This window comes from Ascidia mentula, chromosome 1, assembly GCF_947561715.1.
Source record: "Ascidia mentula chromosome 1, kaAscMent1.1, whole genome shotgun sequence".
NCBI lineage: Eukaryota > Metazoa > Chordata > Ascidiacea > Phlebobranchia > Ascidiidae > Ascidia > Ascidia mentula.
Genome location: NC_138566.1, coordinates 8,437,140 through 8,456,884, shown reverse-complemented (window position 1 = coordinate 8,456,884; position 19,745 = coordinate 8,437,140). Strand labels below are relative to the sequence as shown.

Genomic DNA, 19,745 nt, shown 5'->3' with positions numbered 1-19,745 from the left:
AATTTAGCAAAGATTATTTTTTATTATTTTTATTTTTACTGTTAAACTGAGGTTTTTATTGTTGTGAGTTCAACAGAAATTAGAAGCTTTGCTTCTGTCTTGTCTTAAAAGACACCCAATGAATATTTTGGTTTGTAGTTCACTCATATCAGCTTGATGGGACGGCCACAATACGATGCCTGTCAAGTTTCGAAATGCGACCTGGAGTAACAACTGGTACCACAACCTGTGTCACAGGATCTAATTGGAACCCTGATCCTGTGAAAAATATGAAATGTAGTAAAATTCACTGTCATAAACCACCAGATGCTCCGTTCTCCACTTTAACATACACTGGAACTCAATATCACAGTGTTGTAAGTGTTATCTCAAATTACCTACTGCCAAAAAACATGCAAACAGCAAAGCCATTATTGTGCTAAAAGTGAAATTATTTTAGTTTTTTGTAACTCTCATAGCAAATGTAAACCAAATTGCCTTGTTGTTTCTGCTTTGATTTAGAAGAAAAACTGTTTATTATGTTCATCTTAGTGAGTTCATATCTTAAAATATATTGACGGAATACACTTCAGGTGTAAATTTATCTTTTAGGCATTTCAGGTGATTGGTAACTTTTACTTTTTCAGGCACATTATCAATGTGATTCTGGATATAGTTTTTCCTCTGTGGCAAACCATACAAAAGTTTCATCAAAATGTGTTGCTCACAACACTTGGCAACCAAATCCCAACCAATTACAGTGCACCATACTCGACTGTGGACCACCAAGTTTAATTTTACCAAAGGCTACTTACCTTTCATTTTCAACAACTACCTATGGTTCAGTGGCCAATTATACGTGTGATATTGGTTTCCAAGTGGCTGGAATGAATACGAACCTAATCCAAGGTACATTTTTTTAATATTCCAAAAATGAGATATTCTGACTCTTATGCGGATTAAAATTTTACTTGTTAAATTTGTTATTTTTGTTTTGTGTAATTATGCACTATTTTTGCTCAGCTCTTTGTGAAAAAGATGGGCTCTGGGTATTTAATATTACCCAGACTGATGTTGGCTCTGGTTGTGTGAGAGTTTCATGTGACAAACCACCTCTTATTGTTAATGGAACATTTGCACTTGTCACAGGTCACAGCTACATGGTAATTGGCAACTAGGTTGCTGCCTTTTTTTATCACTAAATGAATGATTTAATTTGTCTTTGTTCTGTCCTGGTCACACCACAACGTGCAGATTTTACTTTTAAACTGAACAATAAAACATTTTAAGTAAGAAACAAGAGATTTTGTGAAAAAAAAACAGTTGATTATTTTATTTTCAGGATAGTGTGTATTATAGATGTCTTCCTGGATATGCATTAAGTCAAAATAACACTCTGATAAATGAAACAACATTTTCACTCACTTGCAACAGTCATGGAACTTGGACAATGATAAAATCACAAAATCAAACCAAATATACATGTGAACCAGTTCAGTGTCCACAGTTGCTACAAAAGTAAATTAAGTATAGTTTGTATCTGGACTAATCATTGGCAAATATGTTAAGTTGTGTGCAATTGTGACAAATAACCAGAAAAGTTGTTGTGTGCCTGCATTTCATAGCACTGTTTGTACAGACCAAACTCGCTGCTGTCAAGCAACCAGGACAATGAAACTAATAGTGTGGGTAGTACTGTCATATATGCATGTCAGAGTGGTTACTCAAGTTTGTGGCATGGTGACAAGATCATCCTAACCTGTATGTGGTATGGAAGGTGGGAGCCAGATCCAATCGCCATAACCTGCAGTCCTTCTAAGTATGTCTGTGGTTGGTAATTCATATGTTAAAAGCATCTCAAACATAAAACAGTGGTATATTGTTAAATTGATGGATAATTACAATGTTTTATGGTTGGAAAAAGCAGGTAAATTTTTTTATGTATGGCCATCGCCATTATCAGCCAATATTGTATGTTAAAAACGAATAACTTTCTTACATAATATTGTTTTTTTTTGTGCTGCAAGTTGTTTTTTATTTTGAATTGTGTCAGATGTGCTGACCCACCATCTATGCTTCATGCAAATACATCTGGTGACACGCGTATAGGTTCAGTGTGGAAATACGAATGTGAAGTCGGTTACGAAATTGCTGTTGGACTAAATACGGTTTCTATGGAATGTTCTCCTATGGGTATTATCAGTCTCCTTTATGTTGAAATCATTTATTTAAAAAGTGATTCATTACAGCTGCTTGGGTTCCTGGTTTTAATACCTTAAAGAAGTGCAAGCACTTGTCATGTTGGGCACCTGATGTTTTGCCTCTGCATTCCAAACTCTATGATGTACATGACAATGCATTAAACCTAAAGGGTAACATAGTAAATACTGAGCTTGATAACAGACCAGTTTACCTGTTTTTTCATTCGAAGGTTTCCCAAGACAACATTTTTTCCTTATCGGTACAACTCTTCGAGTTCAGTGTGACAACGGTTACAGAGTCAAAGTTTTAAACACAACATCACAAAATATAATATGTTCACCCTCGGTGAGATGGGAGCCACCACTTATTCACCTTGCTGATTGTGAAAGAGTGATATGTATTGCTCCACCACTGGTAAATATAATGCATTTGTGGTAAAAGCTGCTTGATAACTTGTCATTACATCATCAGATGGTCAAAATGGCTACAGCCCACAGCATTGCTAACAGTGTGTATTATTACAACATCAGTGTGTCTTACTCCTGTCCCCATGGAATGTTTTTTGTCAACAACAGGAAACCAACCATCACTGTGAGTATGTTGATCGGGTGGGGTAAATTAAGTCACAGCTGGTTCGGATCCTGGAGTTGGTGATTGGGGCAATCACTATCCTAGAATGTGTTATAACAACTGAATAAAAGCTGCAGTGGCAGACCAAAGGGTTGTCTTCAAATTGATTCAACGCTAAAATGCTTTGTGCACTGCAAGCATGGTTATATATTTTTAGTGACCAAAACTGCCATGAATGTGCCAAAATGAGCTTTGGATGTTAACCCCTAGAGAAAATGCCTATACCCACCCCTGAGTCATGTTAAAATGTTTGTTTTACTTTCAGACATATTGCTCAAGTTCTGGACAGTTTGAACCTAACCCGACTACACTGAATTGCACGGTAATTACTTGCACCGATCACACAATGCCTCTTGCTGACCAAGTTTTGCATACCAGCAGACTTAAAGGAGGGAAAACTAAATACCAGTAAGTCCATTTATCGATAAATGCATAAATAATAAATTATGCAGAAGTTGAACACATATTACAACAACATAATTAAACAACAACACTTTGCCAGCTTATGTAACCAATGTTTGTTTGAAATGATAGGTGTCACGTTGGAGCATGGTTTAGACCAAATGTAACTGTGCAAGTTTACACTTGTGATGATCAAGGAAACTGGTTTCCCAGCATGGAAACAACTCACTGTCTCCCAGTATCTTGTCCATATTCTCCAATCGACAAATCTGTGAACAATGTGTGTTGAAATTAAACTAACCTGCAAAAAATGTCTTTTTGATCAAATCTTATACTTTATCATATAATCAATGATAGTTTAAATTTGACATTTTTAACATATGACATTATAAGGGGGTTTGGGTGAAAATTCTTTTAATGTTTTGTGAGTTTTTTTGCTACAGAACACTATCTGTACTTTGTTATTTGTTTGACAATGAGTTTTCATGTATCATGCAGGAACACTTTATTTAAAATTTCCTGGCCTTTTAGCTTTTACTTTATTAGTTAACATTTTTAGTTCAGTACAAAATCTATTTGAAGGAAACTGAAGTTCTCTATGGTCACCCTCTAACTGTTGTATGTTTGTTTGGATACAAAATGGCTGGGTATGATCAAGTGGTTTGTATGGAAAGTGGCGAACTGCAGGATTTTACTGGAGTATGTAGACCAGTGTCATGTGGAAGGCCAAACCTACCCCCACATTCAATTTTGAGTGGTTCCAGTTTTTTGTATCGTAAGTTTATTCATTGTTCTCAGGAAAATTGTCCTTATTTTTTCTGTGTTTTGTGGTTGTAATTAATTGATTAATGTTCTTATAAAAAAGTTATTTACCCTATTACCTGTTGTGTTCAGAAAGTTCAGTCACAGTAAAATGTAAAGATGGATTGTGGATCTCAAGAGGCATTTATTCAGCGACGCTTGTTTGTCAGGCCAATGCCAGCTGGTCTGAAAGCATAGGAAGAGTAAGTTGGTTTGTTCTCAAAAACCCCATGAACACTGTTATTTAATTCAGTTTCAGTGCATTCCTCTATCATGTCATGCACCAAAGGATGTGGAAAAAGGTGTAAACTCATTACAAAACACAAGTTATATGGCAACATACACACTTACATGCGACACTGGTTATTGGATTAGTGCGACAAAAAAGCAATCTCTTCAGATGAATTGTGCCAAAGATGGAATGTGGTATCCTACAGCACCCACTGCTTGCAGAAGGTTTTATTTGTTAGGCATCTTCAGCATAATCTTAATACCTGAAATTTATGTTATTTTAAGAATTGTGTGTCCAGTCCCTCCGAAATTAAATAATGCTTTGCTGCGTTGGAACAGTAACTTACATATGGCTGTTGCTCAGTATTCATGTTCATCGTTACATTCCATAGGAGAAAATAATGGTACCCATTATGTGGTAAAAGGTGGGTTGTGGCTTCCATCAAATCCACAATTTTCTTTTGATTCATGCTAATGATCCTTCCATGCAATATTCTGTGGAAAACATTCGAAGAATGTATTATTTTCCTCTCAAGGTAAAGCAAAGACCAAACAAACTGTGTGCAGTGAAAAGGGAAACTGGGACCCCATTCCTAACATCGACTTCATATGCAGTTCAATCCAAAACAAATACATTCCCATAATAGGTTGTAGGAAAAACTGTTGAGAGAAAAAGTTGCATGTGCTCACAAAACAATCATTTTTAGCAACCCAGCGTCGAGTTGCAGGAAACAACACTGCTGATATTGTGGAACACCTTGGCCCCCCATACAAGAGATTGGATATGTCATTGCCAATGCAATGGCTCAAATTTAATGACAAACACATGAGCCTTTCAGATGTGTATGAATCTAATTCATCCCTTTCACATCGTGACATAAAGTGGGCGTTTGAACACTGTTACATTTGATATTTTTTTGGTAAGGGTTTCTCTTTACTGTTTTTCTTAGATTCATCTGGGACAACAACCCACTTACATTCTGGCAAGCTTCATACTTGCCCAATGATAATAAGCCATGGCTAATTGAAGCTTACCTTGGAAAAGCAAAGGCTGTATTTGCCTTCATGATTATGTGTGTTGATGATGGTTTGTCGGACATAACATCCTTCTCTCTGTTGTATGTTGGTGACAACCGTCAACTGAAGAAAGCTGGTCCATTCAAAGTACAAAAAAGCCTTGTCAATTGTATGTGAATGTGTTTTTGTTCAAACTTTTCTCTTTCTCAGGTGTATGGTGATTCCGGGATAAGTGGTATGGCTAACATGGACATAGATTTTAATATTCCTTACACATCTATTGCCACCACATGGGTCTACAATGACATTCAGGCAGAAATGCTGTGGTTTCAGTTAGTCATACATGGCACACTTGACCCTAACACACCACCAGCCATCCGAGAAATCAGCATCTTGACATCAGAGGTCAAATGGAAATTAATGTACCCTGTTGATCCTACCCCTACACTGCTGTTATCTTCGGCCATATTGTGCGCACTTTTTGTTTTCCTGCCGATATTGTATTACTTACACAGGAGAATGCCAGAAATTGTGCTGGAAGTCCCACCACAGAAGGGGAAAAACAGATGCCAGTATGAGCTAAGCTTTGAGTACCAGTGTACACCATTGAGGGATTGTTATTATCATTTAATGGTGAGAGTGAGGGAAACAGAGAGGCTGCATGCACCAATAGTGTGGATACGGGGCACAGATCATGTTTACTTGCTTAGTGCTTCCCAAGGAAAGTGTATTTTAAAACTACAGTCATTTTCGGAAGAAATATTTTCTGATGATGTGATCCTGGATGTAGTTGGTTGGCTATTGGTTGAGGATCCTTATGTAGGTTATGCAAGAATGAAAGAGACGACTAAATTTAAACTTCAATTGAGGAGTATCAGACTGTTCCATGTATCTAGTGGTTCAATGTGGTATTCAAGTCGGTCTAAGGTAGACATAAGCAAATCTCCCGATCATCTTTGCTCAGTAAAAATTCAGAAACATCGAAGTATTTGGGACAACAAATTTTTTAAACTTATTCAGTGTCATTTGCTAATATCGTTGTTGTCTTCTCCCAAAAACTCATATCTTTCAAGGATCGAAAGGTTTCTCTGCGTGATGGTGTTAAATGCAGCTTGCATGGTTTTTACTCTCAGTTTTCAATTTCTCTTTTCAGCTTTACCCGAGGTTGACCACGACTCCAACATGATTTTTGGTTTAAACTTGTTTAAATCGACAGTAAACCAATTTGGTGGAGACGAGGGGTTTGTAACAATGGCCATCTTAGGAACTGCTGCATGTATTCCCCTTATATTAGTGTTGAGGCTTTTGTACAGAGCTGCTTACAGCATATGCAAAATCAAAACTAGTTCGGAGTACTTGCATCAGTTTTGCTCTCACGTTGTTTTTGACAAAACCACAGGGTTGAAGTTACCATTTATAAAGATGATTAAGGCCCCTCTGTTAAAACTACTTGGCATATCTCACAGTGATATACCACAAGATGCTGTAACCATGGTTAAGGAAAGTTATGACAAAAATGTTCTCTTTGATAACACCTGTTGGGATTTAAAACGAAGGTGGTCTTACCCAGATTTAGTTACTGATACGGGAACAGAAAGTGTTCGGTCCTACAGTGTAGTGAAACAAAAAAGCAGTATTACTTCATCAAGTAATGAACTTATGACACAGTTACGTGAAATAAGCCAGGGATCAAGTGTGGAAAATGCAAATTATTCAGTACACAAAATAACTTCACAGGAAAGCTTGGATGAGATTGAAAGTTGTAGCACAGAGTCCAGTATAAAACAGCAGAAACCTTCTGTCAGCTCACTGAATAGCAGTAAAACTATAGTAAGAATTCCAGACATAGACCAAGATAGTGGTAACCCAAGTAAAGAAGATAGCATTACTGAAACTGGATGGAATTTGACAGGTGTTCCATCACAATTTTCTGTGGAAACTATGACATCCACAATAAGCAGTTTTAACTTGGCTAATGATAAAATGAACCAGTCTGATCATGAAATTGAACACTTAAGCACTGCAAGTAAATTACATATTTGTGAAAAGCCGACTCTAGAAAAAGTTTTTCCACAAAAAATGTTAAATACAATAGACAGTTTTAACAATATTGAAGAAGAGAAACAGAACCTTGGTGTAAGAAGTCCACAAACAATACCTGATACTTTTGCCACAGACAAGCAAAAAGTTCATAAGTTGGAAATTGCAGACATTGATGAAACTTCACAAAAGGGATATAAACGTAAAAAACATTTTGATTATGATGCCCCCACATTGGTAGAAGTCTATTCTGTGTCCACCCTCCACAATCACAATACTACATATGGGCACGCTAGTATAAAGGATAGAAGCAGTGATGAAGCCCTCAACTTTACTCATGATGCCTTGCTAGTTGACAACCAAAAACATGGTGCTGCAAGTACTAAACATGATACTCCCACTGTTCCACTGCCATCAGCAAAAACTGAACCTAAAACCTCGATTTTTCGCACAAGCTTGTTCGAGTCGGAACAAAGTGATGTGATGATAAATGGAGGTACTTCGTCTGTTGCTGCGAAGGAATTGGACAACCAGGTTGCTGCCCCTGTTTGCAGTCAAAAAAGTAAGCTTCATCACAGCATTGTAACACATGCACATGTAGGAAAGAGGTTGTGCCCCACATCAATTTCACCGCCATCTCTCTTATCTTGGTGCCTGGGAGTTGTGGTTGTGGCTTGTTGTCTTTACCTGATGTTACTGGGCCAGTATGTGAACAGTAATTCCAAGCACGATGTATATAAAGCTGCCATAATCTCATTGAGTTCTACTTATGTCATAGTAATGTTTATTGATGCGGTTGTGGCCATGTACTTATTTAATGAACAGCATTTAGGCTACAAGTGTGCATAGTTTTTTCTCGGCTGTTTGACTGTTTTGTTGGGTTCAAATACATTGTTTGTTTATGAGCAGATTATTTTTATTGCTAGCCAATTACAGTCAGGCTTGTGCAAAAGTACACTTTTCAACATGAAGAATTGCCAAAACACACAAACGCCAGATATTGAAACGAACATAACATGTAAAACTCAACTAACACTGAAGCAAATTTCACATTAAAATGATAAAATTGGACACACATTTCATCAAAAATTATAAGTATGTATATAATGATTAATAAGCAATGGAACACCTACCCCGTGTATATAGAAAACTAGCCAGCAAATTTTAAGCAGCAACTAAGGTTCCTTGCAATGGCACACGTTTTTGGAATATGGAAAAAGTGGCAGTGTTGACGCAAAAGGAAAGACAATGTTAGCTTAGCAACAGGCACAACAAACCAGTACCCTACACACAGCGTAAGACTATTGTTGTGAACTTAAGTGAAACAAATATGATATGTAGCGATGAGCTATTATTTAAAGTTGTGTTTTCCCACGCTAGTTACCCAGTAGAACAATACCAGTTAAAAGCAGTTTTGTGATAAGAATTAAAGTCCACATATTGGATAACAGTGGTAACAAAGGCATAATGACACAAAACTTCACATTGTTGTAAAGATACAAGTCTGATCATGCTTCATTTCAACAAAGGATATTTTTTGAGCATACAAATTTTAACATTTCAATTAAAAAATCATAAAACCAACATGGAACTTTTATGCAAAAAGCAAACAAGAAACCAATAAAGCATATTACATCTCTTCATTCCTGTGACTGGTATTGCTGGAAGTTTTTGTTGGTGGACTAGATGCCAACTGAATAAGAGCCAGAGCACTGTCCCATCGGTCAGATGATGTTTCACCACTACTGGAACTTTGTGGTGATGTTGACATGTTCTGCTCCACTGAATCCCTTCGTACAATAACGCTACATGTATTGGCTTGCTTTGAAGGGGTGACTTTGTCATTGATGGACTCCAGCTCTTTCAGGAAGCTAAATTTTTGTGACGGTGAATTTTGCTGCTCCAGTTGCAGCAAGCTTTGAATTGGGGAGATTGAGGAGTCTTGGGAAAGATTTAATTTTCTGCGTGGTGAACCACCTCTTATTGATGATATCATTGATGTTTGCTGATGAATTGGTGGCAAACTAACGTTGTCAGATTGGTCTTTCATTTGCTTCATTAGCATTTGGTTGTAGGCGAGTATTCTCTTTTTCACAGGTTGCCTTGGATCAATTCTAGGAACTTGGACAACTTGATTCATGCGCTTCGGGGAAAGGGGAATTCTCACTGCCCCATCCTCTGGTTCCAATGCCTTACTGAAAGGAATCTCCTTGTTTTCATCAGTGAGTAGTTGGCGTTTTACAGTGTTTCCTCTGTTTGGCGAAATTGCTGGACATTTCATTAGCGGCGAAGATACCTACAAAAGAAAGGTAAACTTCTTGTACACAAAGCACTTATGGCGTTGTAACGCACAAACACTGCATCAATTCAATAGTAAAATAAATTATGTCAGTGTGTACACAACACTTACCTCTGGTTGCTGTTTGGTTGTGGTTGTAGTTTCTTCATCAGAGCTTGCACTTGTTTCAGAAGATTCGCGCTTTAAATGTGATCGTTGAACGTTGTTTGTTCTGTCCAACCTGTAAAAGTTAATGACTACATTTAATACCTCATTTGTCCCTGACTCAATGCTTACACACATAACACATAGTCAATGTTTTAACTGTGTTTACACATTTTCAGCCGCTTGTTCTGTAACTATGTTACAAAAAATCACCTGAGACGAACATATCTATCCAACCATTCTGTTATTGCTGAATCCTGCTTCTGGGTACCAACAAGAAGTCTTTCAAGTGCTCCTCTATCATCTCTTACCAACTTGGCACTAGGATGGTCAGGACAATGTCTGTTGGCATGAGTAAACCGCACAGTGCAACCTGCAACATTATTTTGTTACCTTATCACTTTTTTATTGGTTGCAAAATATTTGTTCATTCAAACTAAAATGGATACACACTCACCTTCACCAGAACATTTGAATGGCTTTTCTCCAGAGTGGAGTCTCTGGTGAGTTTTCAGTTGTCCACTTTGCACGAATGACTTGGTACAGTTGGGATAATCACACCTGCAAATAATATGCTGTTCATGCCACAATCAATCGATACCAGACAAGTGGCCCAACTGGAGCCTTTTTAAATTTTCCCGCCAACTTATCAAGAGCACTTCACCACACTTCAACATGTAAATCGATTTTGAAGTGGGCTTGCACATTTACTGCAGCACAACTGAAAATGGGTGAATTCCCAGTAAATTACAGGGCATTTTTTCTTTGAAACAAGTGTGTTTTCATGTATTATTGATTTGTTGTTTTAACAACTATTTCTTAACACACATTACCTGTAAGGTCTTTCTCCAGTGTGTGTTCTGAGATGGGCTTGAAGAGATTTTTCTCTGGGAAAAACGCGGTGACAAATATGGCATCGAATGGTACAAGATGAATTGGAACCGAAGTATTGTAATGTGGAAATAACATCTGCTCTTGGCCGACCTCGTTTTGACCTATAACACAACCAATGTAACATTTTTGAAAAAGGCGGTTTCCGTACAATTAAAGAAACATCTTGGAGGTAGAGTATCTGAGAGTTTTAGACAAATACATAATATAATTTTAAATAGAACTGCTTTCTGGCATAAATTAATGTACATTATTTATATTGTATGCCTGGCAGCAGAAGTAGCACAACATAATGTCATATTTGTCACATGCTTTTTGTTGTATTGTTAGCATAAATTAAGAGTTTTTCTCATTAGTAAAACTTGTAAATACCCTGTTGGTGTTGAAGTTATTGCACTGCTTGACAAAGATGATAATCCATGACCACTGATAGGCATATCTTCAATTTTAGGTGAAATGCCATGCAAAGTACCAAATGATGGAGAAGCACATTCATTCACATGCATGTTACGTTGCAACATGTGGCTTACAGGTGATGGCAAAGCTGAAGTATGCCCATACCTTGCAGAAAATATTTACGTTGTTTGTTAGTTACATGCCGAATGTTAGTTGGTCACATATAAATAAAGTACTCATTAAAGAGTGTTGAAGAAAAGCAACAAACCTTACCTGTTCATTTGTGGCATTTGAAGAGGAGAAATTGCCTCAGAGGGCCACTGCCAGTTTGAACAAAACATAAAGTTCTTGTATGTGTTGGCATCTGTTAATATATTATTATGATGAATGCAAACGATCATTATTTAAACACAGCAGTATTCAATATACAAAAAAACTTACCATACTCCATGTAGTTACTTATTCCTGGCGAGCGTACTTTCATTGATGATTGCACCATAACACTACTTTGCTGGTCTCTTGATGGAAGGTACGGACAAGAATATGTCATTTTTAAACATAAATTTACAACACACTGAAATGATGCACAAACTCAATTAGTGATCAACCTTTACTTTTCATAGGTAAAAAAAACTACACATGTAACAGCAGCACTTTGTTGCCTCGCATAACAAAGCATCGAAAGATGTGGGCCGTTCCCATTTCGCGCCAAATGTACTGATCTGTTCATACAAAACACGCAATGCTCATCCTTCCTCCCTTGCCCAACAATCGATTCCACATATCACAATGCACGTGCAGTTTCGCGCGGTTTTGTCTGATTTTCGTTAAAGGCGGTTGTGTAAACAAGAGCCAAGCCCTGTACTGCCGAACCGGCATTTAATCCAAGTTTCTTCAAATGTTCTACAGTAGTTTATTTGACTCTGTATCTAACCTTGAACTGTCTATAAAATACAAACCAGCATTAAATGGCACACACAAGTGCCGCATTTCCAAAGCACATCACAATAGGCTGAGGATTGACACAAGTTTCCCGCCGAAACGTTTGGTCTTGTTCACGTGAGCTTTGGCGGCGTTTTGAAGCGATTCAAAAGAAAAAGGCAAATTAAATCCCCGCGCTTGTCGCGGCCTGGGCGCGTGGATAGCGTTAGGTAAACAAACGAAAAGCCGTTTAATTTTCGTCTCGTAGCGTAGGTCAGGTCTAGACTGGACCGCTTGCCGCCGAAAACGTTAAAACCGAGCTTTTCAGCGCCGTGTTTCTCAACGTTCTCACTTACAAATAGACGCGCAAACGTAATTGTATGAAACGACGCAAGCCGATTATATTCCATGAAACAAAATGAAACACAGCGTTACCTCTTTGCAACGTGTTTAAACCTGCAACTGGTGACGCTTTATTGGTAGAATGTTTTACTTGACGATAATCAAAGATGTTTTACTTGCTGTAAAAAAATCTAAACGCGATTTTCGAAAAAGGAACCAATACGATTGAATTGTTTTCCACTTTGCCGAAAATTGCCGAAGTTTCGGTTCCTCCTATTTGAAATTCCTTTATTGCAAGATGAAGAACGTTTTTGTTGGCTTGTTGTGACGTAACCTAGCGATGTTTTCTCACAGAACAATGCACGACATTCGACTGCGGGTTGCTTGAGCAAGATGGTGCTTATATACACATGTAAAGTAAATTAAATATGTTTCCAGCGATATGTTGAAAGTTTAGGTATATTTTCGACAACGGAATAAAAACGCTTATATCCTCGGCGCCGATTCCACGTTTGCTAATCAAAGAAGGTCTCTGCAAACAGTAGACCTTAACGAGGGAGGTTATAAAGTCTACATATGGTGTGGCGCACCAGGGCCTTTGAATATCTAAAGGGGGCATATACGCATAAACACCATTGTTGGCTTTGAAACTGGGGAAATTTTACCACAAGGTTCTGATCCTCTCTACAGTTGCATGTGATCTGCAAAAAAGCTTCTCGAACGGCACATTTTTCTTCTCCTGAGGGATCTTATATAGGCTATGGCATCTGAAAATCTGCGAAAGAGGTCTTAGAGGCATCTGTGGGTCTAACACACGATAACAACGGAGAGAAATCTATCCATTTCAGGCCCCATATCAGTATTAAATCTCCCAAATCAAGTTTTAAAGGCTATCAGCATTAATACCCATACCGAGTGATTTGCTTTTTTGCCCACAACAATTCCTGTGGTCGGTGACCCATGAAGATCTACTGGTACTATTTAAAGAGAAAAAAATGATTGCAGCTGCATCAGACAAGACACAGCAAGGATCTGAGGATCCTTCAGGAGGATTTTATGTCCTATAGGATTGCAGAAACAGTCCCAGGGGCTAACCAAAGCAACTTTCCTGTGACAATTTTTTTGCCATAGCGTAGAAAAGGGTTGCGTGTCACATCTTGTTTGCCAGTAATTGCCGATTTCTATGAATGCACATTTTTCTCTACACTAATGTGTGTTGCAATCTCATGCGGTCTGTGACGTTAACAATAAGAGACCAAGTTTTAAATAATAACGCAACGTGGTTCTGGCCTTTTCGTGTCCGACAACTGTGCAGCGCAGTGCTACGTCATTTTATTCTGCAAAAGGTTTTTTGTGTTGCGAACGAGCATTTTTCTGGTGAGTCTATTTGTACATATGTGTGTAACGACTGATAACCGAAATGTGTAAATTGTAACTTTGGCAAATTTAACTGCGATGACTTAGAAGTCAGTTCGCTCCGCTGAACAGTATATAGCTGCCCTTTTTTATGTGACTAAGTTTACACACGGTGTTGACGCTGTCTTTGTACTCTCAGTGTCTCTCTTGCATTTGTACACACGTGAAGCGTGGTGTATTCAATCTTCTGTCGCCCAAAGTTATCGGTAAGCATTGTGTGTGTTACGTCATGGTGGCGCTTTGTAGTTTATGTTGCCTGTTTCGTTTAGGTGTGCGAGACAGTAACTGCTTGGACCGTCTTTGTGGTCCAGAGTTTCCCGGTTCCCAAATAGTTGGTGAGCCTTATGCTGTAATTAACTACGTGTGAAGTGTATTTGTTTAACACATTGCCTTCTGTGTAGAAACCGTGTTCCAAGGGTCCACGTGTCCTACGTGTCTTTTCGTCTCCTCCCGACGTCTGTATCGTCTACACTTCGAATACATTCTATCTTGCGTACGAGTGCGTACTGCACATTCGATAACAAGAATAACATCAACTGAGTGAGCGAGTTTGAGGCCCATTAAAGATACGCGTTTTAACTGCGGGAATTCCGCCTCGTGTGACGTTCCGCGCCAAGTACCGGGGCGCGACATTATATTGGGGTCAACATTAAACTGCAAATTGGATGAGGTTTTTGTGATTCCTTTTTTTCGCAAAACCAACTTACATTATTTGCAGCCTTTTCAGCTAAAAGCCCCCTGGGGGGCGCTTTAAGCAACTAATTTGACCTGAATGCGTGGATAAGAGGCGGGCCTAACATAAAATCACAAACTAAGGTATACTTCTGTGATTCAATTTTGAGCTATGAACACATTTTGATGCTTTTTCAACTAACTTTTTCACAGCACCAAATGACTAGCTGACTGAGAAGGGCAAAAAATGCGCTAAAACTGCATCAAACATGCTAAAAATCGCTCTGACAACAGCACGTGACTCTCCCTGCTTATTCAACCATAAATTTGACCCCAATGCATCACCGGTTGCCTTGTGACATCACTGAATTTCTCTTTGACAAAGGAGTAGAAGACGGGCATTCCCCGCGGGCGAAACTTTTTTAATAGAAATATTGATATGCGGTCTTCATAACATCTTTGCACTCACAGCTGCCGGTACGTCTGTGTAAAAGTAACGGATGTATTTAACCTTCCACAGACTGGTCCATCATGAAAGAGAGCAATTTCCATTTACGAAACTTACCTTAGCATAAATACATTACGCGGTCTTATACAGACCAGCGCAGGTGTATCCATAATATATTTCGAAATTAGGGATTCAGGCAAATCGGTCGTTATTGGCAGGACAATCAAGTGGACCTATGAGTTCTGACACAAAAGGTCGGCATTACACAGGTCAATTGTCAAGAGCTTTCATTTTATATTTGCAAAACAACAATACGAATGCGCACCAAATACTGTCTTGAAAAAAGAGAACATAAATATTTCGCTCTCATTTGTGCAAACAACTGTCTAGGAAACTTTCGTTTCAGGTTAAAATCTTTCAGTCTTCTTTAATTAGACATATATATTTCGCTTCGTTAAAAGCATCATCAGTGTCTATAAAAGCAAATTAAGAATTAGGTTCAAAGAAATATATATGTCTAATTAAAGAAGACTGAAAGATTTTAACCTGAAACGAAAGTTTCCTAGACAGTTGTTATATATATAATAAGGTGGAAATTTTCAGGGCCAAATTGCAACAGAATGGGAAATGATTCCCAGAATCAATTCTCAATCATTTGTGCAAAGCTTGAGTAAAAGCTGAAGAAATGATCGCAGGCGAAAACCTCACTCGTCAGGTCTCCTTCTTTTCATTTAAAAACTGCAGTACCCGCTTTGCTGCATTAAAAAGTGTGAATGAGAGACTTGAAGTTTGTCATTTTTTATCGACTGACGTAATCGCGTACCGTCGTTTACCGCTGTGCGAAACTTTTTCGCTCGCAGGGAGGCCTCCACGCGGCTGCTGGGCGTTTCTTCTCGCAACTTGTCCCCGACTTTTTTCAACGCGTCGAGATCGTACAGCAACACTATTAGCAGCTTGAGATGCGAAAACTGTGAATAAAACGTAATCGCTGTAGCAAAATGTAACGTTGCGTGGTATAGGTGAAAAACATTGTGATGTACTATTTGCTCCCTGTGGCGTCTCGTTCCTGCAATATTCTTGGTGAGTTGTTCGTAACGACGAAACTGGGTTTTGTTAACCGCGTGGACTTCCGGAACTTCGTCTGGAAACGTGAAGTTCATGTCTCTGTGCAAATAAAGTTGTTAGCTCTTTGCCTTTGTTCGCGAACATGTAATTTGGATAGAAATATACATACCTCGAAGCTCGTTTCCAATACTTGTCGTGGAATTGCACGTTGGTATTTTCCCTTATTAAGTTTACAGCATTTACGGACAAGTCGTCAACTTTCTGAGAGACAAAGAATCGTCACCCCTAAATTTAAAATATTTATATTTATTCGACATACCTCTGAATTTCCATGCCCGTGTCGAAGCAAAAGTTTGTTATATTTCTTGATGACATTTTCCACCACGGATTCCTTCACTTGGGATTTCTTTCCTAAAATACATTCCCATGCGAACAACTGATACATGTCATGGTTTATATTCAACTCATACCGGCCATATTTGTATCAAATGAACCCCGAAAGTTTCCAGCAAACAGTAACGTCTCTTGCGCGATGCCCAATTGCCGTTTTACAAACCGTAAGTGGTCGGATTGCCCCGTTCTGGTTCTCTCCTGCGTAACTGCGTCAATGGAAAAGTTTTGTTAGGAAGCAAGTAAAAGTTATGACGACAATATTCAGCGGTTTATTACTCCACCGATAGCCATTATTGGAATGGAAAAAAAAATATATATATTTTTACCAAGGTATGAAAGTCGTACCTTTGTGCATTTTCACTCCTTTCCGCAAGCCTGGAGTAATACGTGTAAAACTAGTTGGACTTGTAGAACGCACAGCAGAGTCGGGCACATTACTGCCGTTTTCATTCTCAGGTGCTTTTGTCATCTTACGCAAGGTGTCGCTAGTTTTTGAGTTTGCCTTTTTGCGCCTCTTTGTAGAAACTTCTGTTTCCGGTCCGCTGGGCAGTTTGGGACTCAGACTTTTGGACAGTTGCTTTTCAGTTTTATGTGAACTTCTCAAATCTTTTAATTTTTGTTGTTGTAATTTTCCTTTCGCCTTTGTGCGTCTGGGAATGACTTTGTCGCCCGTAACTTTGGGATTTTTGGATCCCGTTTTAATGTGAACAGCGCTGTCGGGTGCATGCCCGGTGTTGGCTTCATGCAGCGCCGATTCGTCTCTTGCGGCGGGTGATGGAGGTGAAGAATCATTTTCCAATGTTTCTTTTACATTAGGAAGACTATGGAGTTTGTCTGGTTCCAAACCGTCATTTTGAAGCGATTGCAACAGTGTTATTGTGCCGGTCGTGCCTTTGGTTTTTACGTTTTGGGACGGGACATTTTGTTTCAATTGGGAAAACGAGTCTTGTGCAGAATTTTCTTCAAGTAAGAGTTGATCTGGGATGTTAACACGACTTGTACCTTCTTTCTGTGCAGAATCCTGTGTCTCTGCCATGGTTTCTTTGTGTCGTTGGTTATCATTGGATTTGTCTCTCTCCATTTTTTGCAACTTGTTTATCTGCTCAATGGACCTTGCACTCTTTTTGATTGTTTTTCTGGCAGTTGGTCTTTTTCTTCGCTTTGTCATTTGTCCTTGATTGTCTTGTGCAACCATGGATACATCAGTTTGTTTTATGTCATCATCTACACATGTAATTTCACAAAAAAATATAAATAATAATAAAATGCAAAAAAATAACATTCACTAATGTCAGGGCAATATTATTGTCAGGGTGTTTAACATTTAAATCAGTGGCGGATCTAGGGGGGTGTTTAGGTGTCAGAACACCCCCCTCAGCATTTTGGCACATTGTTTTGTGGGGTGTGAACGTGCGATTAATTTCCCGCTACGCAGGAACAACGAACACTACGGTCAAGTGTTCGTCTCCGCTGTTTCTTTGTTTCTTAGTCGCGCGCGCTGCATTCACGCGGCGATGACTCTTATGAAACAATCGTTTGTTGTGCCGTTGGTCAATAACCCGTCAACAATACTGTTTTCAAAAGCGAGGCCTTATAAGTTTATTCATTTCTGCTACAATTTCTATATTTTTTTTTCTCTAAATTTTAGATAGTATTATGTGCTTTGTTGAAATATAAATGTAGTTAGTTTATAACAAACCTTGCTGTAATGGTGCTGGCTGAACCAACCTCACTTGTTCAGTGTCACCAGATTCAGTTGGTTGAGTAAATGTGAAAGAATCTTTCCCTAACAACAAAATAATTTGTTAAAATTTGGATTAAAAGAGGATTTACATGCTGCAACATTTTAAAAACTATATAAATGCAAATGGACAATACATACTTGTTTCAAAACTTGAAGTTTTGTTGACTTTTTGTTTTTGAACTTTTCTATAAAACATTGTTTTTCTATTAATTTTGAAGCAAAAAAAAAAGTAAATAACTAAGTCAGGATTTACCAGAGACCCAAACATATGAAGTAAAAACATATTAAACTATGCACCATCTCATTGTTTTCTGAATTAAAGAAGTTATAAAAGGGAAAACCTAAGGTCATTTGTCTTTCTATTGTTTCCGATAAATAAATTGCGTCGACAATTTGGCATCGTCAGTATCATTAAAAAAGATACTAGTGTGCAGTCCTTAGACCTTCATGTTTTTGTGTTGCATTTTGTTTCAAACCGCGTTATTTTTTTTTAGTGATACTGATGATGCCGAATTGTAAGCGAAATATCTACATCAGGCACAACAGAAAGACAAATGACTTTTTCTCATGAATAACTTGTTAAAGAAATCAGATACCAAGTCTTATTGCCCATAAGACTGTCGGGAGATTCCTATACATATTTAAAGAGTTCTGTCTGAATTAAACAATATAGATCTTATTTTAAAGTCTTTCTGAAAATCATGTGAATAGATTCAACCGAGAACTTAACATGAGTTTTTATTGCAAACTAAATAGAGGCTGAAAGTGGTGATTCAGCAGAGGATTTGTTTTTGACAAATGTTGATTGTGTATGGGCATGGATTAGCCAACATTTTGCAAATATATTTGTATATATATTGTATTAGTCCTTTTTTTGCACGACTCCTGCATAAAATTACAAATCTATGGTAAAAACTGTGTTACTTTCTAGCCCTTTGTGTCATTGGTGTTGAAGGTGTAGAGCTGCTTGCCATTTGCATTGATCTGAAATATCTGTTTAAGTGGTCATTCATAGTTTCTGGTTGAGCTCCCAGCTCCTGGAGAGCAGCTTCGTTAAATAGACCACCTAAAGACTTGGCAGCTTTTCTGTGAAAGCAAACAAATAAGCATTTCTAAATGATTTGCAAATATTAACAGTAGTATCACCAACTAAATAAACTCCAAAATACAAAACAACTTATACACACCTTTTTCTTTGGACAGACATGGCAAATCACTAACTGCGTACTATTCCAATACAGCATTTACAAACAACGCATAACGTTTAGTTTACAAAACAGTGTTGTTTGAAACTTCAAAAATTCTCCTTTTATTTACTAAAAACATAAACTAAATCACTTAAAAAGCTTTGCCGCTTTTCTATTTAAACAGTTACGTAACCAGTAAAAGAACCTAATGTTTAGCTTGCCAAATATTCCGAATCGTTGTAGTACCAGAGTTTTTTTAAAGTTTTTTTGCGACCCAATTAAAATATATTTCTGTGCAACCCCTTTGATGGCGTTAATTATATTGTGGAAAATATTGAACGCATCAAAAATGGGATTTCCACAAAAACCAATTTGTTTCGTGATCACAGAATTACATTTAACACAAAATGTGGACCTACACATTTTTTTATTATTTTACACCGATTTGCAACTTTCAATAATCTTTTTTGATGCAAGCCATATTTATATTAAGTCTATAAATAGCAGGCGTTATGGTTTAGAAAA

The 19,745-nt window shown here is 37.9% G+C and overlaps 2 protein-coding genes across 3 annotated transcripts; both read right to left on the bottom strand.

The window, feature by feature from the left end:
- Nucleotides 1-8,212: 8,212 nt before the first annotated feature.
- Nucleotides 8,213-11,601, bottom strand: LOC145902671 (uncharacterized). 2 transcript variants are annotated; one of them, XM_082990742.1, is made up of 8 exons: nucleotides 11,474-11,601; nucleotides 11,306-11,396; nucleotides 11,009-11,197; nucleotides 10,579-10,740; nucleotides 10,203-10,306; nucleotides 9,959-10,118; nucleotides 9,713-9,821; nucleotides 8,213-9,598 (listed from the first exon to the last, which is right to left on the bottom strand). In XM_082990742.1, exons 1-8 carry the CDS (start codon nucleotides 11,580-11,582, stop codon nucleotides 8,933-8,935), a joined length of 1,590 nt encoding a protein of 529 aa, XP_082846868.1. In that variant the 5' UTR covers nucleotides 11,583-11,601; the 3' UTR covers nucleotides 8,213-8,932. The 2 variants fall into 2 exon arrangements, with proteins under 2 accessions (XP_082846868.1, XP_082846877.1); XM_082990751.1 differs by lacking the exon at nucleotides 11,009-11,197.
- Nucleotides 11,602-15,156: 3,555 nt separating this feature from the next.
- Nucleotides 15,157-19,380, bottom strand: LOC145909698 (uncharacterized). Its single transcript, XM_082997056.1, has 11 exons — nucleotides 19,221-19,380; nucleotides 18,958-19,119; nucleotides 18,172-18,218; nucleotides 17,989-18,075; nucleotides 16,635-17,513; nucleotides 16,367-16,495; nucleotides 16,216-16,307; nucleotides 16,066-16,157; nucleotides 15,872-15,995; nucleotides 15,655-15,799; nucleotides 15,157-15,586 (listed from the first exon to the last, which is right to left on the bottom strand). Exons 1-11 carry the CDS (start codon nucleotides 19,238-19,240, stop codon nucleotides 15,543-15,545), a joined length of 1,821 nt encoding a protein of 606 aa, XP_082853182.1. The 5' UTR covers nucleotides 19,241-19,380; the 3' UTR covers nucleotides 15,157-15,542.
- Nucleotides 19,381-19,745: the final 365 nt, after the last annotated feature.

What these genes read in the sequence shown, in the direction of transcription:
- LOC145902671 (XM_082990742.1), bottom strand. Translation starts at nt 11,582, where the DNA reads ATGACATATTCTTGTCCGTACCTTCCATCAAGAGACCAGCAAAGTAGT. An exon ending in ATAACTTCAACACCAACAGG is followed by an intron (nt 10,741 to 11,008) that starts GTATTTACAAGT and finishes GTTGTGTTATAG; the next exon opens with GTCAAAACGAGGTCGGCCAA. An exon ending in GATAGATATGTTCGTCTCAG is followed by an intron (nt 9,822 to 9,958) that starts GTGATTTTTTGT and finishes TAACTTTTACAG; the next exon opens with GTTGGACAGAACAAACAACG.
- LOC145909698 (XM_082997056.1), bottom strand. Translation starts at nt 19,240, where the DNA reads ATGTCTGTCCAAAGAAAAAG. An exon ending in ATGTCTGTCCAAAGAAAAAG is followed by an intron (nt 19,120 to 19,220) that starts GTGTGTATAAGT and finishes TTGCTTTCACAG; the next exon opens with AAAAGCTGCCAAGTCTTTAG. An exon ending in TCGCACAGCGGTAAACGACG is followed by an intron (nt 15,587 to 15,654) that starts GTACGCGATTAC and finishes TTTTTAATGCAG; the next exon opens with CAAAGCGGGTACTGCAGTTT.